A 26,791-nucleotide genomic window follows, 5' to 3' on the forward strand; every position below is an offset into this window, starting at 1 on the left:
AATGATTCGACAAAAGGAATGAAGAAATGCTATGTGCTACAACATGGATAGACTTTGAAAACTTGCTAAATGAAAGAAGTCAGACACAAAAGGCCACATAATGAATGATTCTAGTTATATGGAAATTCATGAAAACAGAAATCAGCTTGGTGGTTTCCAAGGGTGCGGTGCGGAGTAGGGAGAAACTGCTAATCGGGACAGAGTTCCTTTTTGAAGTGATGGAAACGTTCTGGAATTGGATAGTGGTGGTAATTGCACAACCTTGTGAGTATACTAAAAACTGCTGAATTGTACACTTTAAAAGGATAAATTTTATGGCATGTAAATTACATCTCAATTTTTTAAGACTGTTTAATGAATCTGGCATAAGGTTAAGACATGCTGAGGACCAGCGGGCTGGCCTGTAGAAGAAACCTCACATCTCTGCTCTCCTTTCATGGCCCTAGTTCCAATGATCTCTAAAGTGTACCATTGCAACAGCCTCCTCCTTTCTCACTCCTCTAAGCCTTGCCAGAACCATGTTGCTCACCTTTGGAAGTTTCCCTCTGTCTACCTGTATTAATCATGCCTTTTAATTTTCTGTATTTTCTAATGTTTTTCAACATCTGAGGCGTTGCTAATTCCTGAGAAATTGACTCTGCCAGGGCTAGCCAATTCCAGAGTAAAACACTTGCCTACACATGCCCCTTCATATGCAAAACATCCAATCCAAAGCCCATACTCTCCAACTACCTCCTTTATTGGACTCTTGTACTCTGGCCAAGATTCATCTGCCCTAATCACCCCAGGGCCAGATGCCACAAAACTAAAGACAGCCCCTACATCCCAGAGCCCACTGAGATTACTCAAACTAGCCAATCCTAAGCCTGCCTACCCTGCCTCACCTTACCTTTCCCAAGGAAACCACAATAAAGGCTCTTACTCATGTGTTCCCTTCATCCCCTCTGCCTTCTGACCAACCCTGGTGCGTCCCCATCTGGCCCTGCATGGCATGCCATGCCTCTTGTCTGTAGAGATCTGTAAGTAAAAACGTATTCCTTCATGAAAGTCATTTCTGGGTCTGCATGTCTTGCTATACCTGATTAAAACAAATCCTAGGTACATAGTAAAACACCATCCTTCAAACCTGGTCTCACCTTTCCTTTCCCCCTAGCTTTTCACATGACTAACACTCTCCCAGCTCTAGCTACCCCATATTTCCTAGGCATGCCATATGCCTTGGTCACCATGCCTTTGCACCTGCTGGAGCCTCCATCTAGGGTGGCCTCCCCAGCCTCTTTGACTTGCTTATTCCTATGTCACCAATAAGCCTCACTTCATGACAATTCTGACACCCCACTGGGACAGCCACTATCAGTTCCAACCATACACGCTACATCTTCCTCTGTGTGTCTTTCTGCTGCTCTCATTGGTGAGTTTCTCCAAGATTCAGGCCATGATTCCTCATCGCTGGATCCCCAAGGCTTAGTACAGAACAAGGAAATTTTTGTCAACTCAATAAATGTAGGATTTTTTTTAAATGTAAGAAAGTTTCCCAAAAGGCACACAAGCTTCTCAAAGGTGGAGCCCTTACTCTCTGAGGCCTTAGTAGCACGGAGCACATGATCAGCCCTGGGTAAAGGCGATGGGGTGAGTGAACTGAAATGACCCAGCAAATCAGCAGTAGGAGGAGGTGAGTGGGGAAGCCAGGGTGGATCCCCCTTCCCAAGAAGCAAGCTCTACTCACACTGTTCCTCCCACTCACGCTCCTCTTTCTCGCTGGCTTGGCAATGCAGCTGGGCCTGCTTCAGGGTCCAGTAGAGTTCCTTTGCCCTCTGTTCTTCCTGGAGGCGAATCTGCTCTTCTCCTCGCTTCCTCTCTTCTTCCTCTTTCCTCTAAAATGTCATGGAGACAGAATGACATTAGGTGGCCGGGAGACTTAAGAGACAAAAGGAGTGCCTCTGAGATTCTGCAGCAGGTCGGGCTGACTAGACAGGGGTGAGTACTCCTGCCTCAGTCCCTATGAGGGTGAAATAGCGATCATCCCACCTAACCGGCCTGGCCATGGTGAGGAGCAAACAGGTTGAAGTACGTGGAACAGCAGGTAAACTCTACAGTTTACCACAAAAGAAGAGGACTCTGGGGCACGCTTCCATTTTAGGGGAAGAAAGAGGGAAGATACAGGGAGGGGAGCCTGGTCTTTCTGGAGGTCAATGAGGCAGAATATGATCATATCTTAACCTTAAGTTTGGAGACGATATTTTAAACAGACGTTAAGTTTGGAGGCCCTAAGTCTCCCATTTCTGTCCCACTTTTAAGCCCCCAAAAGGTTTTGTGTATGTGTATTTTCTTCTACCTTTGTTTACAGCAAAAAAAAACATGTATTTGCTAACCATGCACTAATGGGACAAAGACTTCTAATAAAAATCAGCAATTCTCCGAATCACTTCACCCCAACCAAACCCAACCAACCCTAGACCACTGCCCACAGGCCACCATTTTCAACCAAGGTAGCTGTTCCTTCATTTGACTATATCCATATGCCTGATTAATGCTAATTCTTGATTTATCAATCCTGGACATTAACTGTTGCCTTTCTTTTTTGCATATGCATATTTAACAGGTATATTTCCCAAAGAGGTCAACATTCATACTTTTGCTCTCCTTAGGCTTACAATAAATTCATATCACAATTTGTGGTTAAACCAATAATCAGTGTATAGTCTACTGCAAACCCAGAGAGGATACTATTTTTTACCAATTCCAAAAAGTACAGTTTTAAACTTTTTAACACCTCTGAAATTTGAATGTGTCTTACAACTCACAGTTTGCTTTTTTAAAAAAATAGGCAACAGTTTTTTTCTTCTTAAAATAATATGTTTTTACAATTGAAGACATCTTATATTCAGTAAAATATGATAGTATGACACCTTTTTCCTCTCAAATCATTTTTTTTCTGGTTTTTTTTTTTTCTGGGTTGATCACTGTTTTATCTTGAAGTTGAATATTGAATTTTCCCAAATTTCTCTCAGCTGTAGTAAATTTTCTCTGTGTTTAACCAAGTGCTTTTTCTTATAACAGATAATGTAGCAGTTATCTTTTTCCAAGGGACACTCTGCCCAAGGTGCCAACTTTTCTTCTTCTCCAGTCTAAGCTGGTGGCCACCTAGGCCTCCTCTCCATCTATCCTCCCAAGACCCATCTCTCCATCTTCCCTGAATTGGAGACCCTGTTTCTTTCTTGGCCATGCCCTCATTATGTAATAACATATCTTATAATACTTCTCAGATGCACGGTGACACTTTCTGGGTCTTTATAGTACTTGTTGGAAATACTTAAATTCTATGCTCAGCTAACTTAGCAGTTACATGTAAAGGTAGCATACAGATAGCCGTCATTTTCCTGAAGAATTCTAAAAACTTCCTTGCCTTCTAGCATCCAAAATTGCCACTCTAATTCACAGTCTTCTACACAAGGCGTTCATTTTTTTCTCTGAAAGCCTTTGGGGTCTCTTTAACATTGGTGTTCTCAACTTTTTCAAATGATGTGCCTTGGTGTGGATTTTCTTTCAGTGATTGTGTTGGGCATTTGGGGGTATTTTCAATCTGGAGTCTCTTGTCTTTCCAGTCTAATATATCTTTGCTAGAATTTCTTTGATAATTTCTTCTCCTCTCATTTCTCATCCTTCTTCATAGAACTCCTGTTTGTTAAGTGATGGTCTTCTTGAGTTGAACTTCTCCCTGCCTTACTGTCTCTCTTCCTTTCCATCCTTGTCTTTCATGCCTCACTTCCTGGTTGTGCCTCACTTTCACTAACTTTATCTTCCAAACCTTCTACTGAGTTTATTTCAACTATCACATATGCAATTTCCGAGTTCTCTTTCTTATTCTTTGGTTGTTCTTTTCTCTTCATTGCATCTTGCACTTGTTTTATGAATGCCATAACTCATCTCTCTGAGGACTTTTAGAGCTTTTTCTTCACACCTACTCTGATTTAGGTCTATTTCATATGCGTGCATGTGTGTGTTAGTTTGTTTAATTTGGTGCCTGTGCTTCATGTGAAAGGTTTTCCTTATATGTCTGATGTTCCCTGACTATCTGATCATATTCAAGAAAAAAGAAGTATATATCTATAAATAGAAGGCTCAGAGTGTTTGGTGGGTTTCACTCTAGGGCAGCAGTCTCCGACATTTTTGGCATCTGGGCTCAATTTTGTGAAAGACAATTTTTCCATGACCTGGGAGGAGGGGGAATGTGCTGCCAAACTTCGCTGTTAATGTTAATCTGTATTTGCAGCTGCTCCCCAGCACTAGTATCACCACTTCAGCTCCACTTCAGATCTTCAGGCAGTAGATTCTCATAAGGAGCATGCAACCTAGATCCTGCACATGCACATTTCACAACAGGGTTCATGCGCCTATGAGACTCTAATGCTACTGATCTGACAGGAGGCAGAGCTCAGCAGTAATGTGAGTGATGGGAGCGGCTGTAAATATCACTCACTCACTCTCTTACTGTACAGCCTGGTTTCTAACAGGCCACAAATCAGTACCAGTTTGTGGCCCTGGGATTGGGGACGCCTGCTCTAGGGCCATCATGTGAAGAAACAGCCATTTCATTGAGAAACCATCAATGAAACAGCTTGCATCTAGATGTAAGTATCTAGATGTCCTTTCTTTGATAGGGTTCCATGTTTTATCATCTATCTTCCTCAAATTGCCCCTCAGGACTGGCCAAAAATAGTTTGTTCCCCTAGGAGTGGTAGGGGCAAGCCATGTTGTCCAGTAAGGTGCCCCAAGACCAGACTAGGTCCTGCATGAATCCTAGTCCCTGTTTCTTCCCATGGGGTGCTCTCTGACCCTCTCCTTCATACAAGAGGTTGACCAGATGCTCCAAGGAATCCCAGTTTTCATATTTATGGAGTCATCCTGGGGCCCAGTGGCTGAGCCTTGGTTCTAAGAGAGTGGCCCAGCAAGCAGATACATCCTGCTGGCCAGTACAGTACTTTTACCACAGGATCACATAAGACTGGGTCACCAGAATAATGCCAACAAACAGATATTACGCGGCTAGAATTCTCCACAAAGAAATATTTGCCAGTCCTGTACTCCCCAGGGGCAACCCTGACTGCAAGACCCATCTTTCAGAGTTCAGACCCTTATTGCCCCTCTCTTGCTCTCTTCACTCTGCCTTATAACTCAAGCCCTGAACCTTTCTCTTTCAACTGTCCCTCTCCTTCTGATCAGAGGGAGGGATGTAGCAGCCTGGACAGGGAAAATGGAGACACACAGACCGGACGCTCCACATAGAAACTTGCAGCCACTCTCACATTCTTGGCTCCATGTCTGCAGTATCTGGTGCCCCAAGTCCTGGACATTGTGGGCTTCTGGACTAAGCCGGCTTACTCTCCTCAGTCTCTTCCTGCAGGCACCCCACTGAACCCCTTGCCAGGCTCCCTCTGTCTTCCAGCTTCCAAATATTTCTGGACATTTTCTCACCTATTCTTCTCTCCTCTTTCCTTTTCCCTGTCCTTGTGGTTTATAACTTTTTCAGTCTGCTGGTACTATTTTGATGGATCAACAAGGGGCAAAAAAGGAGAAAACTGAATTTTTACTTCCTCATTTTAAAAATGACAAGGCTTTTGTTCCTTCTGGCATGACTTAGATTGAGAATTTTTCTCCAATTCAATGATAAAAAATTTTTATTCTAAAAAGTAGACAAAATTCCAGCTTTCTTACAACCCACTTTTAAGAGTTGGGAATTAAGGACTAAAAAAGCGAAGTGACTTTTCAAATGGTTCACCAAATATGTCTTGAGTGTCTGTGAGGCTTAGCCCTGATCTAGGCACTAGGGATATAGCAGTGACAACCTACAGCAAGACAGACGCAGCCCCCATTCTCTCAGAACTTGAAGGAAAACACTTAAAAATTAATTAAAAATCAGAAATTCCCAAAATAATACATGATGTACACAGAATGTTAAAAGTGTGAGTGACAGAGAGAGTCTAGGAGAAAGACCTCTCAGAAGGGGTGACCTAATCTGAGACCTGAGTAGCAAGAAGGAGGCAGGCAAGCAAGAAGGAGATCAGGAAGAAGAAATTCTAGGTAGAGGAAACCACCCATGTGTTAACAAATGACCATGAGGCCTATGGGGGGAAGGAAAAGAAGCAGAGTTTATTTCCAGAAAGAAAATCTGCAGATTGGGGAATATGGCCTCTGGGACAACCAAAGTGGGAGAAAGCTGGCATTTTTGTCTTTTAGGGTCTGTCTTACGTGCATATTTAGCAGGTTTTGGGGAAATCTATGAATACTTATGAGGGAAGTCAAGTGCGTGCACAGTGGGCAAACATACAGGTAACATACATCCTATGTTAACCTTAGAGTGGAATCTTAGCGCAAAAATGAAGTGGAGTGTGACACTTTATGTCAACAGGTGAACTATCAGGCAGAAAGATGTTTTGTGTACAGTGTGATAGCCGAAGGAAACTGGCTTGAGGTCCAAGGTTACTTATCAGGAAAGAATGTTTGCAAGGTCAGTCTCCTGTCTGGTTAAAGTTGCTGGTGGGACTGCAAGGCATGGAAGGAGGATTGCGTCAGGCAATCTGCCCAGGGTCAATTGGGAAACTCCCGGCTATAGCTGCTTTGACATTTTTTAAGGGCCAGTTTCTGCTCAATTACAGGAAAGAAGACCTTAAGGCAGTTAGTAACACAGAAGTATGTAATCCACCCCTCTCCCTGCCATGGCCACTTGATTACGTTTCTGATGTACCTCATTTTAGCCATAAAGATTCCATTTCAGTTGTTGGCCCAGGATATATTTCAACAAATGCAAAGGCCTCCGTGTTGAAAAACATGTGGGCATGTTTGAGAATAGAATTTTCCATTGTGGTTAGAGTGAAAAAGTGAAAATATTATTTTGGGTGAGTCTGAGATGCCATCCAACACCCAATTGGCCTGCTATAGACAGTGGGATGCACGAGTCTGGGGGATAAAGGTGATATCAGGCTGAGGATGTTGACTGAAAAGTCATCTGCATGTGGGTGATGTTTCTCAGACCTGAGACTTAATGATGTCACTAAGAGAAAGAGTGTCAAGTAAGAGAAAATAACCAGAGTGTCAGGTCACTCCACCACTGAGAAGTCGAGAGAGAGCTGGGGCCAGAGAAGGGGACTGAGAAGGAAGGCCGATAGGTAAGATATAAACCTGAAAGGGCATGTCTGTTGGGCTAGCCAAGAGAAGGAAGCATTTCAAGGAAAAGGGAGTGGTAAACTGAGCTGAGGGCTGCTGAGACATCACAAAAGATAAGGACATAGAAGCCTCAAGAGACTCCTAGATGTGGCCACAGGACATGATGAGAGATCTTGACAAGGGCAGACCTAGTGGGGTGAAGGAGCCAATCACCATCCAGGTGCCATGCGGGGAGGGGTGGCGATGACCACAGATGACACTTTTAGGACATTTTCTGTGAAATGAACAGAGACAGGAAGCAACAACTGCAGGAGAGTATGGCTGAGGTTATGATTTTTTAAAAGGGAGTTATTTGCTTGAAGATGGGAAATATTAGAGCAGAGAGTTGTCTGATGCCAAAGCAGAATAAGCTGAGTTTTGCCTCACAGCTGTATTTCAGTGGCATCTCAGTGGCACCAAAGCCACTCAGTGGCACCAAAGCCACTCCTTACACTGGCATAGCCCTTCACAGTCTACACAGTGGGTTTCTCATTTCTTATTCATTCTCCAGGGCTCCCCAGTCTCTCTGGTCACATTCAACACAACACACAATCCACTGGCCATCTGTCAAGGCAACTTCCACCCAAGCACTTCAGATCTATCCCTGGCCCACTGGGATCTTCCAGACAGGACCAGGTCTCAAGGAAAATACAGTCGAGGCCCATCAGAGCCAGAGGGGCTTCAACTACCTGCTCCCACTTCCTTGTAAGGATAAGTATCAGCTTGCTCAGGCTGTCATAACAATGGACCACAGATTGGTGGCTTAAACAACAGAAATGTATTTCCTGAATTCTAGAGGCTACAAATCCAAAGTCAAGGTGTCAGCAGGGTTGGTTTCATTTTGAGGCCCCTCTCTGATTTGTAGATGGCCGCTTTCTCACTATGTCCTCACATGGCCTTTCCTCTGTGTACATGCCTGCATCCAAATTTCCTCTTCTCATAAGGACATCAGTCATATTGGATCAGGGTTCGACCCACTCTAATGATCTCATTTTACCTTGATTACCTCTGTGAAGACCTTGTCTCCAAATACCATTACATTCTAAGGTACTGAAGATTAGGATTTCAACATAGAGATTTTGGTGGGACATAATTCAGCCCATAATAAGAAAATGTAAGCCCAGAAAAGAGTCATGACTGGTCCACGGTGGATAAGTGGCATGCAACCACCCCAAATTACAGGACAGTGTAGTTACTCCAACCAGCAGCAAGTTAAATGATAGGGTCACTATTCAATCAGTTCTCTTTACCTAGAGAGTAGGACACCACCCAGGGGACCAGAGGCCTGCAGCAACCTCCTTTCTCGAAGGAAAAATGAATGACCATTTGCTGTGACAAAGGCAAGCTCCTTGCAAGGATGGGGAGGACAAAAGTAAGCATTTTGCAGCTACAAATAAAGGGTATTGCATGCAGCCTTACTAAAACAACTCAACCCTCAAGGCTCAAGTTGCCTAAGAATTCTCATTGTCACAACTATCAGAACCATTTGGCCAGTCTGAGATCTTTGAAGAAAAGCCCATCTTTCTTAGGTTTGGCAGCCAAAAGGTAGATACACAAACGCTCCCCTTCTGCCTAGGACTTAATAGCCTTGTTCTGGCTCCTCACAGTCCTCTGAGCTGTCCAGCTTATTCAATCCCCTTTCTCCTGATAACCCATCGGTAACAGCACACCACAGAAGCCCACAGAGGCCCGGGTCTGCCTCACGCCAATGGAAAATGTTATCGAGACAAATGCTTTTTCTGGAAGGCATCATCGTTTTTGTTGTTAGTCTCGCCCAAAGAATACCCCCATGAGATAACACTCTCCAAAAAAGGGCCAGGCCCGTGCCATTCATTCCTCCACTGGCAGCTCACAGCCCAGGGCCTAGCAGATAATAAGTGCTCCATAAATGCTGACCAGAGAAGTGGGAGAATTGCTGAACAGGTGAAGATAAGACAGAGTTTGTGAATATCCCTGAGAGGAAAAAGGTAAGCCACATGATGTTGTTGTGTTGGTGTCAGCCTTCTCAAGAAAAACTCAGGTAAAGTCTAAAATTTTCAAGAGAAAATTTAAGAGTAGAACATTTTCCTACTATTTATAAACTTATTGGGAATAAGGCAGCAGTCATTTCTATAGTTGTAGAGGATGTCATTAAGTGGCCAAAATGAGCTCTAACCTTAAAAGAGAAAAAAACAAAAAAGAGGTCAGGTGCAGTGGCTCACACTTGTTATCACAGCACTTTGGGAGGTTGAGGCGCATCACTTGAGCCCAGGAGTTTAAGACCAGCCTGGGCAACATAGTAAGACCTGATGTCTACAAAAAAATTAAAAAATCAGCTGGGTGTGGTGGCACGTACCTGTAGTCCCAGCTACTAGAGAGGCTGGAACAGAAGGATCAGCTGAGCCTAGGAAGCTGAGACTGTGATTGTGCCACTGCATTCCAGCCCGGGTGACAGAGTAAAATCCCAAATTTAAAAAATAAATTAATAAATACCCTTGAATAGAAAATGGAGAAAAATTAAACAACTTTACTGTATCAACCATGCCTGATCCTTATCAGGGAAACCAAGTGGGGGGACAGGGGAGGAGGAAGGGAGACTTAGAAGTAGAAGAGGATGGTCACAGGACCCCAGGGAGAAGGAGAGAGCAGGAACCTTACTGAGCCATATTCTGTGGTCTTGAGCAGAGAAAGAAGCATCCAGAAGCAGCATTAGGGGTTTAGAAAGTGGGGGAGGAGGTGCAAATCTTATCTGGCCTCATGATCTCTTTTTTCCTAAAGGAACACTTTTACATGCATGTAAATTGCATCAAGTGGGACCAGTCATAGCTGAATGGTTTTTAAAAAACTGATTTCCAGCTGTCTCCGCCTTCTATTTTGAATTTCTCTCTATAACACTACACAAAGATTCTGGGATTTATTTTCTGAAAAGATGTGTCAATATTACCTTTTCTATGACCTGGAGAATTAGCAGAATCTGACTGCCTCCTCGACTTCCAAGAGCTGTCCAAACTGAGCCCAGTCCACCTCTCTCCACCACCAGGTTTTTCATTCACGTCCTATCTTTTCCTCCAGTCTCAACTCATCTTCCTCCTCAGGGGTGATAAAAATGCTCAGCAGAACCAATTCAAGCACTTTCTCTTTCCTACAAGCCTCACCTCCTCCCAGCTCCTCGTGGCCGGAGGGTGCGACCTTCTCCGTGTTTCCCTATCCCTTTACTTTCCATCACCTCAGCATCCACTTGATGCCAAGCCCTGTTGATTTTACCGTCGCCATTTGTCTATATGCATCGCCTTGTCTCCTTCCCCATTGTCACAGACTCTGTCCAGACCCTCTTCATTTCACACCTTGACCATTGCAAAAATCTCCTAACTGGCCTCCCTGTACACAAACTTTCATCACTTGAATCACACCAGTTATGCTCCTAAAATCTGATTCAACCATGCCCCTCTTTGTATCAAGATCTTACTTTGCCCACAGAGGACAGGCCACCTCCTTAACATAACATTTAAGAGCTCCACAATCTACCCTTCCAGGTTTATGTCTGGCTCCACCCATCATGGGCTTTTTATCTCTCCCTCCTGCAGACTTTTCATCATTCTACCTATCTCTTTCCATCCCCTGCATTTGCTCATTCCCAGAAGGTACTCCTTTGCCCTCCATTACAGTCCCCTGGGTGTGACTGGGCCTGAGGGTTGCTCATGGAGTTGTCTCTCACCTGGCACCCTGTAAGCTTTTGAGAGCAGGGAGTGTATATTTCTCCTCCTCTCCCACATGAACAAACTCCCCTTCGGTACTCAGGAAAAAATAAAGTATTAAATGAAGGTTGTTGGTACACTCTTATAAGCAAGACTCACAGAATGTTAGGATCTTAGTGCTAAAAGATACAATAAAAATTATCTAAGCCAACCTCTCACCCAGTGCATAAAGCCCTTTGGTTATCTATTGCTGAGCAACAAAGTACCAGGAAATATACTGACCTAAAACAACTGTTTTATTTGTTTGTGATTCTGCAGGTCAATAATTCAAGCAGGGCTTGGCTGGGTGGTTCCTCGGTGCTTTGTGGTATCAGCTGAGGTCAATCGCTTGATTGGGGTCATGCACTGAGATGAGCTGGTAGGGTCAAGGCTTCATTCATGTGTGCCTCAGTGCCCCTCCACTTAACCTCTTTCTCTCTGCATGGTTAGCTTAAGTTTCCTCACAGTATGGTCATCTAGAATGGTAGGGTTTCTTAGGGGACAGGTTCCAAAAGTGAGCATTGCAAGACAGGCAAAAATAGGAGCCACAGATCTCTTATAGCCTGTTCTCACAAGTTACACCTGTTGTTTCTACTGCTGTCTACACATTAAAGCTAGTCACAAGGATGGTCCAGATTCAAGAGTAGAGAAATACACGCCACCTTGCAAAGGGAAAAGTGGCAAAGAATTTGCCACCCACCACATTTAACCTACCGCAGAAACCTTTTTAGAAAATGCTTCAGCCTGTGCTTAGTTATTTTCTGTGATTATGTTGTGTTGTGCTCAACACAGTAAAAGGGTCATGCATTTACAGGCAGATCTGATTTAAAAAAAAAAAAAACAAAACCTCTACTTTGGAAGGCTGAGGCAAGTGGATTGCCGTAGCTGCCGGTTCAAGACCAGCCGGGGAAACTTGGTGAGACCTCATCTCCACAATAAAAAAAAGAAAATAGCCAGGCATGGTAGCATGCACCTGAAGTTGCAGTTATTTGGAAGACTGAGACAGAAGGATTACCAGGACCCAGCAGGTCGACAGTGGGGTGGCTGTGAGTGTGCCACTGCACCCCAGCCTGGGCAACAGAGTGAGACTCCAACTCAAAAAAATAAAAAAGAAAGAAAAAAGAAAACAATCTCGGCCTAAAATCTGGATCATTCAATTCCGGAAACCTTGATCTGATGTTGCTGACAGACACCATCCTAATGAGCCCCTCCAAGGTCTCTCAAGTGAGATTTGCATATCTGAGACTTCTCAAAATGAAGACATATCAAAGCGGGGTTACTATTTCTAAAAAAGTTTAAACATTCACATTTAGCAAATTAATTTCTGAGCCAAAACAAGTACATAATAACCATAACCTTTTTTGAAAATAACAAAGTAAACCTGAGGGCCTGACCAAACGTCCTCACTGACTTTCAATGAGCCCTGGTACAGAGCATCCCAGTTTCCCATCACCTCCATCATTAAGGTTCTCAAGGACACTATCAGTCAGAAAATCTCTACTGGCAGTTTAATCCCTCCATGATCTCCTTGTGAACTGACCCTCAGGACCCTAGCTCCACAGAGCCATCCTTCCAGCATCTGGAGCCCAGCCCCCATTTAAGGAAGAGGGAAGCTAAAAATTAGAACAAGAGACTCTCAGCCGGGCTCGGTGGCTCAGCCTGTAATCCCGCGCCTTTGGGAGGCTGAGGTGAGTGGATTGCCTGAGCCCGTGGGTTCAAGACCCACCTGGGCAGCGAGACCTCATCTCTACAATAAATCAAAAAATCAGCCGGGCATGGTAGTGCATGCCTGTAATTCCGGCTACTTGGAAGGCTAAGGCGGAAGGATCGCCGGAGCCCAGCAGGTCGAGGCTGTGATGGCCGGGAGCGGCCACTGCACTCCAGTCTGGGCGAGAGTGAGACTCCAACTCAAAAAAAAAAAAAGAACAAGAGACTCTCACTATTAGAGATACATAAAAAGAGTGGGGGTTTTTTTTCTCCAGCAAATTTAAATAATCATATGCAAAATCCAACATAAACTACCTCTCCACTGTGGATTAGATTTGAAATACTGTTATTGTTCATTTTAACAGGTGTGATAAGGATTATTGTGGCTATGTAAGGAAATGTCCTTCTTCACAGGAGATGCATGCTGAACTACTTAGAGTTTGGTCAAGAGTCCACAAACTAAGGCTTCTAGGTCAAGTAACAGATATCCATCTATTTTTTAAAGGAAAGTCATATTGGACACAGCCACATCTATTCATTCAGTGTGTATATATGTGTGTGTGTGTGTGTGTGTGTGTGTTTTCCCCAAATACAGCTATACCATTGATGCAATTGCAATGAAAATCACTGTGGTCTTTGTTGTCTGGGTGGGGGAGCAGTGACAAAATAATTTAAAAGTTTTCTTGGCAGAAAAAAAATGGGTGAGATTAGCCAAGGACACTTTGGAATTAAGAATAATGATAGGGCTCTTACCTTAACAGACGTTAAAATTTATTTTAAAGCTACAATAATTAAACAATTAAGTCTGGCTCAGGAATAATAAATCAGAGAAGAAAAATTCACAGGAAACCCACAAGTAAGTAAAACGTAAGAATCCAATCAAGGCAGCAAATTCAATGAGAAGGGAGAGGATGGATCACATAATAAATAATACTGAGACAACTGTCTAACCATTTGAAAGAAAATAAAGTTAGAGCCCTATATCATACCACCCTCCAAAGTGAAGGAAAATTAATTGCAGGGAGATATAATCCTGAAAGATATATAAGACAATGGAGAATTATATAAGGTGTGGTGGCATGGATCTTTCTAAGCATGAAACAAATAATAAAGCAAAAGACTGATAGATTTGGCCAATTAATATTGAATCCTCTATATATCTGAAAATACTAAAACCAAAATTAAGAAAAAAACTGCAGCATAGTTGATTTTAAAAGGCCAACACCTTCACTATCTAATCATTATGGGGGGGGGAGTATTAAGAATTTGTTTAATGGGAAAATGCCATGAATATACTGACACTTGCAGAACTCTTTCATATACATAACTCCATCTAAACCCCTGCATTAAGAGACCTGGTCAAATTCTAGCATGACTTCTAGCAGCATGAGATCATAACCCTAGAATGACTCTAGATTCCCTTAAAATGCCTGCTTGAAACAGCTTAATGTTGCCAAAAAAACTTACTATTGTTCTAACTTGCATCTGACAATAGACCAATAACTCCCTGTCGCAGGCCAGAAAATATGCAAAAGCATCTCCTTGAATCTTCATAAAAACTTCAAATAGAGTGTTGTTTTTACCCTAATATCATAAACAAGTAAGGCTCAGAGAAGTAGAGCAAGCTTCCCAAGGTCAAGCAGCAGGGAGCAGTAAAGTTGGAACTGGGTCTAAGGCTAGTTTGACCAGAAGCCTAGTTCTTCTTAGGTCTCATTTCAGGACTCATGGTTTGGGACACAGAAGGCCTGAGTTCTGATCCTGATTCCAACCCCAACTACTACACTGTGATCTTAGCAAATCTCTTCTCCTACCTACCCTCAGTTTCCTCATGTCACAACAAGAAGTGAATTGACCCAAATGGTGTGTCAAGTTTCCTTCTGCTCAGACTTGACAGATTTCTGTTCTCACAAAGTGCCCCAAACCAACCAGTGGCCAAGCACAGGTCCAAACCAGAGGTCAGGCCCAGTGGCCTCAGGGGCTAGAGCAAGTGCCTACACACAGGGTCCCCATGCACTGGCCCACCTTGAATTCCTCGTGAATGCGTTCCTCCAGGACTTTGGCAGCCTTGCGGTCTTCCATCTCCACTTTCCATTTCTCGGCCAGGATTCGGGCTTTCTCGTTGGCCAGAGCATCCCGGAACTTCTTGGTGATCTCTGCCTCCTTCTGTCTCCTTCCAAGAGAGCACCAGCAGGTATAAGCCCATGTGAACAACTGAAGGACGACATAACAACTTGAAATAAAAACAATAAGCAATCTTTCTTGGTCTATCAGAATGGCAAATATCAAAAGTCAACAAAACTCCATGTTGGCAAAGGAGGGGAGAAACAGGAATTCACAGTATAGGAGTGTAAGTCAGTAGAATTGTTCTGGAAGCCAGGAAAAAAAGACTAGGAAATCCCATTTCTCACTCAGGTGTACAGAGATGCATGTAAAAAATGCTTATTGGAGGACTTTATAACATAAAAAATGGTGAACAGCCCAAATGTCCATCAACAAGACCTGTAAGTTGAGTTTCTCATGCAATATAATAACTGTACCATACAGTCATCTTAAGTAGCATTGTGGATCTATATTCATCAATTTGTCAAGGTGTGAATAAAACAGTTTACAAAGCATGTACTACCTAAATGCTCAGTGTGGTTATCTTAGGTGGTGGGTGTGGGTTTTTCTTTATTTTTTATAGTTTTCAGTGCTGTGTACATGATTTTATAATTTTATAATTAACACAGTCCTTAAAAATTAGGGCCGGGCTTGGTGGCTCAGCCTATAATCCCAGCACTTTGGAAGGCCGAGGTGAGTGGATTGCCTGAGCCCGTGAGTTTGAGACCAGCCCGGGCAACTTGGTGGGACCTCATCTCTACAATAAAAATTTAAAAAATTAGCTGGGCATGGTAGTGTGTGCCTGTAGTTCTGGCTACTTGGAAGGCTGAGGCAGAAGGATCGCCAGAGCCCAGCAGGTCAATGCTGGGGTGGCAGTGAGTATGCCACTGCACTCCAGCCTGGACAACAGAGTGAGACTCCAACTCAAAAAAAAAAAATTAGGGGGCGGGGATATTGCAATCAAATTCACATGGATTTCCAAGATTGGTGGAAAAATGCTATAAAAGGAGTCTGACTCCAAACTCCCACAGGGCTTAACTGTCCATCTGGTGTGAGAAACATGGTAACATGAAGAGGAACAAGCAGATAACAAACATGCATCCAAACTACTGTCCCTGCCCCATGACAACCCACTGAAGGAAAAAACAAAAGCAGGTCGTATATACTATATCACAGTATGTTATGCCCATACCACAGATGTGAAAACTGAAACCCCAGATCAGTTAACTACTAACTGGTAGAGCCAGAATTTGAAGCCACCGAGTATACCGGATTCAAGGTTGATGGTTTTCTCACCTGATCTTAGCAAAGCTCCAAAGAGTCAGGCAGCTGACTGGCACCTCCTCCTTCCTACCCACACCTATCGTCCTTAGCTTGGCCCCATCCCAAGGCTCCATGCTCAGGCCCCATTCAATACCCTTTGGCACCCCTCACCAGAGCTCCTCGGCCTCCCTCTGTGCCTGCAGCCGCGCTCTTTCTGCAATCAGCTCCTCAGAGATCTCTTCATAGGGCTTGTCACCGGGGCCTTCTCCCATAATCCAGACCCAGACCTCGCCGTCTGCCCCTAGAAGCCATTGGATGTGCTTGTCACTCGCTGCCACACAATAGAAAGAAGAACAAAGAAGAAACGAGTTTGATTTCCAGTTAGTAAGGAGTGATCTAGGCTGGCCAATGGTACACAACGATCACATCAATCTACAGAACGCTGTCATCTACAAACAGGATGCCAGAGGGACATTGGCCTGAGTGCAGGTCCACAGTCATCTCTCCCTTCCTCTCCCTGTAGGAAGCAACACAACAGTCAAGCCAGCCTACAGGAGCAGGTATCCAAGCTGGAACTGACATCCAAGGCCAACATCTCCTGAGGTCTTCAGCAGAGAGAACATCAAGGGACACTGCAGGACTCCCTGAAGGAACTAACTTGTGTCACTCCCAGGCCAATGCAGTTAGGTGATGGTAGGCCCTCTCTGTGCTCTCTCCCTCAAGTCCACTGGCTGGAACCAAGGAACTGAAGATGGTAAAGTTGCAAGATTGAGCAACCTGGGGCCCTGAGTCTCTCTGGGCTACATCAGACTATAGCATGAGCAAGAAAGAAACCTGCATTTATTCAGCCACTGAGATTTCTCAGTTTGTCTGCTGCGACAGATTCAGTTGATTGTCATGACTAAAATGGAAATCTAGTCTCAAAGTGGGGTGCTGCTGAAACAGAAATATAAATTCTGTGTCATTGCTTTAACAGTTGGGCGATGAGGGGTGTTTAAGAGACTAGAGATCCATCTTACACAGCAGCACATGTGGTAAATAAAATGCCAGACACTAAAACTTAAAAGCCAGACCCCCATGCTTTCTGAACTTTTCGTCCTAAGGGAAGAGTTTGGAAACAGAACATCAGTAGTAAGGGTTGGTTGCTAGTGGCTGTGTCTGGCAAGGTGCGAAGAGAAGGAAATGAGTTCAAGAAAGAATTGAATACAGCAAGCAGCAATGAAAGGGAACAGACAATACAGTAACCTGGGACTTTATAGGATTAGAAAAACCATCTCATCGTCTTCTAGGGTCCAAATTGCAAGAGATGAGATTTTTAAAGGGCTTGCATAAGACAGCCCAGTAAAACTGCTAAGGTGACTAAAGCACAAAGCACTGCGGTGGCCATGAGAATGTCATCTGTCCCTTCAACTAAAGGAAACTTAATCGACCAAGCACCACAGCTCCAGTGCTCTTGTGTGTGTCTGGGGCCATGCTCCCCAAAGGCTGTTCCCATCCTCGGGCTGAGCACGCCAGGCAGGCTCACTTCTGGGAGACACCCAACTCCTAGCTGAAGGACTGCTTTCTGCACTGCGAGCTGCCTGGAACACCTCCACCCAACCTCCCTTCCCTCTCTCCTTCACTCAAGGTCAGGCTTGCATTGCGGTGTCACGACTCTCCCAGCCTCCGCCAGCTCCCTGACCTTTTCCTCTCCTGGCCGTTTCCTTAAAAACCCTTGCATGATCAATTCCATCCTGGGCTCTGCTCCTCAGAGAAACCAGACTAACACAAGCGCATTAACAGTGTACTCTCTCCACTTATTTTTACAAAGAGCCTCAACGAAGATGTCCCTCAGGTGAAAGGGAGAAGCCCAGAGGTAAAGAGGCAAAGAAATAAAGTCACGCCGAGTTGCCCAGACTACTTGGAAGGCAGAGGCGGAAGGATCGCCGGAGCCCAGCAGGTCGAGGCTGTGGTGGCCGGGAGCAGCCACTGCACTCCAGTCTGGGCAAGAGTGAGACTCCAACTCAAAAAAAAAAAAAAAAAAAGAAGTAAAGTCAAATTGAGAGATGTGTCTAGGAAAGAATTTTAGATGTTGTTAGTGGTACATGAAAACAAACAGATCAGAAGCCTCCTAAGCTTTTAAGTCTGGACTAAAAAGCCTTCGACTGCTCATGAGTTAAGCAGTCCTTGGGCATCCAACTCTGATGATCAAGTTTCAAAGGCTAGACTGGCCAAGGGAGGGTGTGATCCTCAGCACTCACATCAGATGAGGCCAAGGGGAATAATGAACGAGGAGCCCCCTCCAGGGTGGAGTCAGTGTCCACTCATCAAGGAATCCACTTCACTGCTGGGGCAGGGGAACATCACAGAGCTGACCTGCAGGACTTCGGGAATGCTATAGACTAGTAACTGTGGTTCTCACGTTCTCCCCTTTTCCAAATAGCAATTTCCTTAGTGGGTATTCTGACCCTGCTCCAGCACTGTATATTATGTCTTAATATAATATCATGTCTTAAGGGTAAGGAGTGTTCAGGTACATTCAGATCTGATAAAGACCATTCAGAACCCCAGAGACTAGACTTTGAGCTGAATGCAGTGACTCGATGTAACCTGAAGGCGTCACCTTTAAGGAAGTGGCGCATGTATTTTATAAGGAAGAGGCTAGAACGTGCAGATGACCAGAATGAGAATTTATGGCCGTGACAATGCAATATCCTCGTCCCATTTCCTCTTCCCGAGCCCACTGATGACTGCATTCCTTGGCTTTCCCATGGGACCATATGATTGATTTCCAATCTATGGAATCAGGGGAAGTTGTTTGTGCCATTTTCAGACTGAGGCTGCTAACAGTTGGTGTGCCTTTTCCACATTTTCCTCTCTCGTCCATCTACCTAGAAATAAATGACTCCAAGGTGGTTGAACTTGAAGAAAAAAGGCTCCTGATCCATGAGTCAATGTTTGAAAGCAAGCTTCACAGAAGAACCACTCAACCCACATCAAACTGTGATCTAGTCAGGTAGTAAACCTTTGTTGTATGAATCTACTGAAATTTCAGGATTTATTTGAAGACAACATTAGTTCCTCAGATATAATAGAAAGGAATTATTATTTTTTAGAATGTTATAAGCAATATAGTATTGAAAGACAGGTTTGATTATGACTGATGGAAACAGAGAGGAAACCACCACAAGAATTATAAAACTTTCAAATAAATAACGGGTGAAAATGAATGATAAGAGGCACACTAATCCTACAAAAAATAAGTAAAGAAAAAATAACAAAACGTGTAATTATTACAGCAGACACTGCCCATTACGTACCCACCAGTCATCCCAGCCCCCTTTCCTCCCTTGGCATAGAAGCTGAAGCGTGTAGTTTTTAGCCTCATGGTTGCAAAAGTCTTCCCACAATTCCAAGCATCACTGCCTCATTCCCAGGAGGAAGAAGGAGATGGGGCAAAAAAGTGAAGTGTGAAGGGGATTCTCCTGAGAAGGCATCATCATTCCTTTGGAGAAGGTGAGCCCTTTACTGGGACTTCTGCCTACACCTACTTTGTCAGAAATGGGGACATCTGGTCACTCCTAGATCGATCATTTGCCCATGGAATAATATTACCTGTTGGTTTAAATCTACAGTAAGCTAAAGTAATACTACCCATTGCATCACATCTCCAGATTTCTTGCCATTTGAGAAAAATGAATAACTTCAATTAATAAAGTTTTGTAATGATAAAATGGTATATCCTAATATAAATAGGAAACTTTTGGCTGGGTTGGGTGGCTCAGCCTGTAATCCCCGCACTTTGGGAAGCCGAGACTTGTAGATTGCCTGAGCCTGTGGGGTTCGAGACCAGCTTGGGCAACTTGGCGAGACTTGGTCTCTACAATAAATAAAAAATTAGCTGGGCGTGGTAGTGCACGCCTGTAGTTCCAGCTACTTGGAAGGCTAAGGCGGGAGGATCTCCAGAGCCCAGTTGGTCTACACTGGGGTGGCCGTAAGAGTGCCACTGCACTCCAGCCTGGGTGACAGAGTAAGACTCCAAATTAAAAAAAAAAGGTGATTGATGTTTAAACATGTAAGCATAAATACACAATTTTAAATAAATAAATTCTGCTTAAAAAAATAGGAAACTTTTGTTTAATTAAGCAACTGTTGATTCTATGTTCTGTGACTACCAGTCAAGCACATTCCTAACCGATACAGAAAACAAACACAAAAATAACACAGAAGCACTAAACTCTAAGTAGTTTTATTAACACAATAAATGTGAACAGAATGAATTCTCCTATTAAAAATATGAGACTGTCAGATGTGATTAAAAAATAAAATCCGGGTCAGGCGCGGTGGCTCATGCCTATAATCACTTTGGGAAGCCGAGGTGAGAGGATGGCCTGAGCCCACGGGTTCGAGACCAGCCTGGGCAACTTGATGAGACCTCATCTCTACAATAAATTAAAAAATTAGCCGGGCATGGTGGCACGTACTTGTACTTCCAGCTACTTGGAAAATAGAAGCGGAAAGATCTCCTGAGCCCCACAGATCGAGGCTGCGGTGGCCGTGAGCGTGCCACTACACTCCAGCCTGGGCGACAGAATGAGACTCAAAAAAAAAAAAAAAAAGATACAGCTATGTATTAAAGAAAACACACATGTGGTTTTTTAAAAGGCTAAAAATAAAGAAATAGACAACAATAGACTGTGCAAAGGCAAGCAAAAAGGAAGCAGAAGTGACAATGTCAGACAAAGCAAAATTCAAGGGTAAACACATTAAACAAGACAAAGAAGAATGTTATGTGATAGTAAAAGATGCAACCCACAAAGAAGATGTACCAGTCATAAAACTTTATACAGCAAACAATCTAACACCCAACTCCATAAAACAAAGACTCCAACAATACAAGGAGAATTTGCAAAAGTATATACACTCTTGGTGAGGGATTTCACTCTATCTATATCAGAAGTTGGTGAGTCAAATAGATTTTTAAAAGTAGTATAGAGGATTTTAATAATACAGTCAACACATTCTATTTATAATTACAGAACTTTATTCCTTAAACTTTGAGAGTACACTTTTATTTTGATCTTGTAATTGTAAGAAAAATTTTATAAGCCATATTTCCTAATAGCAATTTAAAAAATTAGAAATCAGCGGGGGGAAATCCTTATTTTAAAAAATTCTCACTGCTCTATAATCCAGGCAGTCAATGGGTGGTGGATGATGAGAAATGACTTAATGGGTACAGTGTACATTATTCAGATGATGGATATCCTAAAAGCCATGGCTTCACCACTACGAAATCCATGCATTTAACAAAATTACACTTGTACCAAATAACATTTATGTAAATTTTAAAAATAAATAAACAGACTTAAAAATAAAGAAAAAAGGAAGGTGGCAAAGGATGGAGGGGCAAAAAGATCACCTATTAGGCAGAGTGTGCACAGGTGGGGGTGGTGGGTACACTTAAAGCCCAGATTTCTTCGCCACTATACAATGCAACCATGCAACAAAAAGCTATTTGTACCCTCTAAAGCTACTGAAATACAAATAAAAATAAATCACAGCTATAAAGGACTAAATATTGATGCATCAGATTTCCAGGCATATAGATATTTACTGACTGAATGAATAACTTAATGTTTGCTTTTAGAAGAAAGAGAAAAAATCACTCCTAGATATCCCATGACTCTCCAAGGAAATCAACATTGAAATTACACATTATCTAGGGCAGGAAAAATGTATCAAAAAATATGTGCCCAGCTAACAGTAAGCTCAAAAGAGAAATTACAGAGTTAAAGGTTTTTCTAATCACCTAGCAGATATAATATACACAGGTGGGGGTGATGGGTACATTTAAAGCCTAGACATCTTTGCCACTACACAGCACTACATGTAAATAAAAACTATTTGTGCCCCTTAAAGCTATTGAAATAAATTTTTTAATCTAAAAAAAAAAAAAAAGAATTAAAGACTTTTCTTTAAAAGACACCATCCCAGGACAACCATTCTAACACTTCAAGGGGAATACCCAAAGAAGCCTCAGACAAAGAGGCCAGTGAGGCAGGAGAACAACCAAAAGGAGTGCAGTAGCCCAGAAACCAAATGGAGAAGGAATTTCAGCAAGCAAGGAGAGAGCAACTGTGTCAAACGCTGCTGATGGGCAGATAGGGTAAGGACTGAGAATTAGCCACAGGATTTGGCAGCACGGAAATTACTAGTGATGTTGACAAGAGTGGTTTTCTGACTTTGTGAAAAGGAAGATTTGGAAACTTGCCAATGTTAAGAAGAAAATATAAAAGCATGAGAAAGGGAAGAGTTTCCTCAAAAGACATAAAAAATAATACACTTTAAGAGGCAATGTTGATAAATATGAATACACATTAAAGTTTAAAATTTCTACACAGAAAATAACACATCATAAAGACAATTCAAAATCAAGCTACGGACTGAGAGAAGATGTTTGAATACAATTTGAATATCAAATGATTGCAACTATTAATACAAGCAATAATAACAGCTAACATCAGCCGGGCTCAGTGGCTCAGCCTGTAATCCCGCGCTTTGGGAGGCTGAGGTGAGTGGATTGCCTGAGCCCATGAGTTTGAGACCCGCCTGGGCAACTTGGCAAGACCTCATCTCCACAATAAAAAAAAAAAAAAAAAATCAGCCGGGCGTGGTAGCGCATGCCTGTAATTCCAGCTACTCGGAAGGCTGAGGCGGAAGGATCGCCGGAGCCCAGCAGGTCGAGGCTGCGGTGGCCGGGAGTGGCCACTGCACTCCAGTCTGGGCGACAGAGTGAGACTCCAACTCAAAAATAAAAATAACAGCCAACATCTACAAAGGAATTATAACTGCTAATCACAGTTCAACATGTTTTATACGTACTAACATATTGAGATCTAGAACAGTTTTTCTCAACTGTTATTCTGTGAGAGAAACAAGCCCTACAAAACATAATTTGAATGACAGCTTTTCTCAATTCTCCCAAGAATTACATGTAGATAGTATTAAACTAAACACCTTGTGGAAGAGTTAACTCAGTACATACCATGCATCCTTTAGGGTAGCAAGTTATCAAATAATTGACTCTCAGAATCTCTTTACAATCTTTAAAAATAGTGAGTATTTCAAAGAACTTTTGTTTATGTAGCATATATCTATCAATATTTCTCATATTCAAAATTAAAACTGAGAAAACTATAAATATTTATTTATTTAAAATAATGGTAAACCCATTACATATTAGCACATACTGTCTAACATTTTATGAAAAATAACTATATATTCTAAAACAAAAAATATGTAATTGAAAAACATAAGGGAAAGCTCCATGACATTGATCTGAGCAATTATTTTTAAAAATATGAACCCAAAAGCACAGGCAACAAAAGCAAATATCTAACTACAAAGCTTCTGCACAGTCAAGAAAACAATCCAGAGTAAAGAGACAACCTACTACCTGGGCTTGGTAGCTCAGCCTATAATCCCAGAACTTTGGGAGGCTGAGGCAAGTGGATTGCCTGAACCCATGGGTTCGAGAGCAGCCTGGGCAACTTGGCAAGACCTCGTCTCTACAATAAATCAAAAATAAGCCAGTCGTGGTAGCGCATGCCTGTAGTTTCAACTACTTGGAAGGCTTAGGTGGAAGGATTGCTGGAGCCCAGCAGGTGGACACTGGGATGGCTGTGAGTGTGCCATGGCACTCCAGCCTGGGCAACAGAGTGAGACTCCAGCTCAAAAAAAAAAAAAGGGAAAAAAAGAGACAACCTATGGAATGGGAGAAAATATTTGTAAATTATACATCTGAAAGGAGTTAATATCCAAAATATATGATGGTTCAAACAACTCAATAGCAGGAAAACAAATAACCTTGTTATTAAGTGGGCAAAGGACCTGAACAGAAATTTCTCAGAAGAAGACATCCAAATGGCCAACAGGTATATGAAAAAATGAAAAAATGTCCAACATCACTAATCATCAGGGAGTCATATAGTAAAATCACAATAAGATATCACCTCACACCTGTTAGAATGACTATTATCGAAAAGAAAAAAGATAAGAAGTGCTGGAGAAAAGGGAGGCTTTTACACTGTTGATGGGAATGTAAACTAGTATCGCTAATTATGAAGGTTCTTCAAAAAACTAAAAATAGAATTACCCAGCATAACCAAAGCAAATGAAATCAGTATGTCAAAGTGATACCTGAACTGCCATGTTCACTGTGTCGTGAGGCACAATAGCCAAGATATCTAGTCAACCTAACATTGATCAAGAAATAAATGGATACAGAAAATGTGGTATATATGGAGTAAGTCCTCACTTAACATCGTTGATAGTTTCTTGGAAATTGCAACCTGAAGCAAAACAACACACAGCAGGTCTTTGAATAACATCATTTTATTGGACGCCACTTTGTTCAACACCATTTCCATATAACGTTGATGAGAGAGAAAAAATTGGTTTCATTCTATAACATTTCACTTAAAGTCACAGTTTCTAAGAATCGATTGGTGACATTAAGTGTGAACTTATTGTACACAGTGGAACACTATTCAGCCTTAAAAGAGAACCTGGAGAACATTATGATAAATGATATGAGCCAGGCGCAGAAAGCCAAAAACACATTATCTCACTTACATGCGGAGTTTTTAAAAAGTGGTTACCAGGGTGGGGGGCTTAAAGAGATGGGAAGTCAGGGAGATGTTGAAATAAAAAATACGGGGGTGCGCATGTCACTCTTCGCCCTCCCGCTGCCCTCCACCCACGGTCCTCCTCCATGGGTTCTTTCTTCTGTCCCATCTCCTCTTCAGCTTACTGGTCTTCATCTCCGAGCTTGCGACTCGCGCCCAGGGGTCTTCGGCAGCCAGGAGGCCAGACTCAAAGTCGTCGCTTGAGCCTTTCCTCTGAGAAGTTCAAGGTGCTTTGACAACCTGTGACACACAGGCCATGCATCTGTAATCAATGACTGCTGTCCGGAAGAAACTGGTGATTGTTGGCGATGGAGCCAGTGGCAAGACATGCTTGCTCACAGCCTTCAGCAAGGACCAGTTCCCAGAGGTATATGTGCCTATGGTGTTTGAGAACTAAGTGGCGGATATTGAAGTGGATAGAAAACAGGTAGAGTGGGCCTTGTGGGACACAGCTGGGCAGGAAGGTTAGGATCGCCTGAGGCCCCTCTCCTACCCAGATACCGATGTTATATTGATGTGTTTCTCCATCGACAGCCCTGATTGTTTAGAAAAAGGGACTAGCCCTGGTAGTCCCAGGTCAATGGACTCCGGAAGTCAAGCATTTCTGTCCCAACGTGCCCATCATCCTGGCTGGGAACAGGAAGGATCTTCGGAATGATGAGCACACAAGGCGGGAGTTAGCCATGATGAAGCAGGAGCCGGTAAAACCTGAAGAAGGCAGAGATATGACAAAACAGGACTGGTGCTTTTAGGTACACGGAGTGTTCAGTAAACACCAAAGATAGAGTGAGGGAGGTTTTTGAAATGGCTACAAGAGCTGCTTTGCAAGCCAGGCGTGGGAAGAAAAAATCTGGGTGCCTTGTCTTGTGAAACCTTGCTGCCCTTCTGCAGTTAATTTTGAAGGGCTGTTTATTAATCTTAGTGTATGATTACTGGCCCTTTTCATTTATCTATAATTTACCTAAGATTACAAATCAGAAGTCATCTTGCTACCAGTATTTAGAAGCCAACCATGACTATTAATGATGTCCAACCCGTCTGGCCCAATAGGGTCCTTCTGACACTGCTCTAACAGCTCTCTCTGCACTCCCATCTGACACACCAGGTGCTAATTCAAGGAATTTCTTAACTTCTTGCTTCTTTCTAGAAAGAGAGACAATTGGTAACTTTTGTGAATTAGGTTGTAACTACTTTATAACTAATATGTCCCGCATATCATCTGTCAGCTGCAAGGTATTCTGGTAAGTCACCACTTCAGAGCTTTACTCCTTAACTGGTTCAATTGGCACAGCTCTGAGGTGGTCATCCAGTTTTTTGAAAATGTGCTCAGCCAGAAAAGCCCAAGTCCTTGCATCTGTGGCAGAGTTACAGTTCTGTGGTTTCATGTTAGTTACCTTATAGTTACTGTGTAATTAGTGCCACTTAATGTATGTTACCAAAAATAAATATATCTACCCCAGACTAGATGTTGTATTTTTTGTATAATTGGATTTTCTAATACTGATACTTGTCATCTCTGAAGAAAGTGTATTGGTTTTTTAAAAAAGAAAGTATATTTGGAAATAAAGTCAGATAGAAAATTTTTTTTAAAATACATACACACACACACACACATATATGTATATAAATTAGCATTGCATGATGGTATGTGCCTGCAGTCCTAGCTACTTGGGAGGCTAAGGCAGGAGGATATCTTGAGTCCAGGAGTTTGAGGCTGTGGTGAGCAGTAATCATGCCACTGCATTTCAGCCTGGGTGACAGAGTGAGACCACTACTCAAAAAAAAAAAAAGTTTTAACATTTAAAAAGCAAAATAAATTAGAAACTTATTAGTTTATTTTTCACTTTGAATGAGTCTTTTATCCATACGTGATTTTTGCAACATTGGTCCTTTGGAAAATATTGGTTCATTGAATCAGGCAGATTTTTCAAATATGGATCCATTTTATTTTACAATATCAGAAAGGTGACATTTGTAAACATCACCATAAATCTCATGAGAAAAGTCATTATGGATTTGGAAACTAATAAGCACATTGTAGCAGATATAAGTTTTCTAAAAATTTTAATTTTTGGTTTAAAGCTGAAACTTTATCATTGGCATAGATTCTATCTGTTAATTTGTCTTGAAGTGAGA

At 42.5% G+C, this 26,791-nt stretch overlaps 1 protein-coding gene and 1 pseudogene across 2 annotated transcripts in view; one reads left to right on the plus strand and one right to left on the minus strand.

Moving 5' to 3' along the window:
- SH2D4B (SH2 domain containing 4B) overlaps window positions 1-26,791 on the minus strand; it is a 90,753-nt gene that overhangs the window by 41,209 nt on the left and 22,753 nt on the right. The window contains exons 3-5 of the mRNA XM_008049890.1: window positions 16,158-16,317; window positions 14,646-14,793; window positions 1,727-1,874 (exon numbers count right to left, since the gene is read on the minus strand). Of these exons, the coding sequence (XP_008048081.1) occupies window positions 1,727-1,874; window positions 14,646-14,793; window positions 16,158-16,317 (456 nt within the window). The remainder of the gene's footprint in view (window positions 1-1,726; window positions 1,875-14,645; window positions 14,794-16,157; window positions 16,318-26,791) is intronic.
- LOC110594750 lies at window positions 24,927-26,116 on the plus strand (annotated as a pseudogene). Its single transcript, XR_002481430.1, has one exon. The product of XR_002481430.1 is annotated as a transforming protein RhoA pseudogene (transcript).

Source organism: Carlito syrichta, unplaced genomic scaffold (genome assembly GCF_000164805.1).
Source record: "Carlito syrichta isolate Samal-C Ts95f unplaced genomic scaffold, Tarsius_syrichta-2.0.1 Scaffold56974, whole genome shotgun sequence".
Taxonomy (NCBI): domain Eukaryota; kingdom Metazoa; phylum Chordata; class Mammalia; order Primates; family Tarsiidae; genus Carlito; species Carlito syrichta.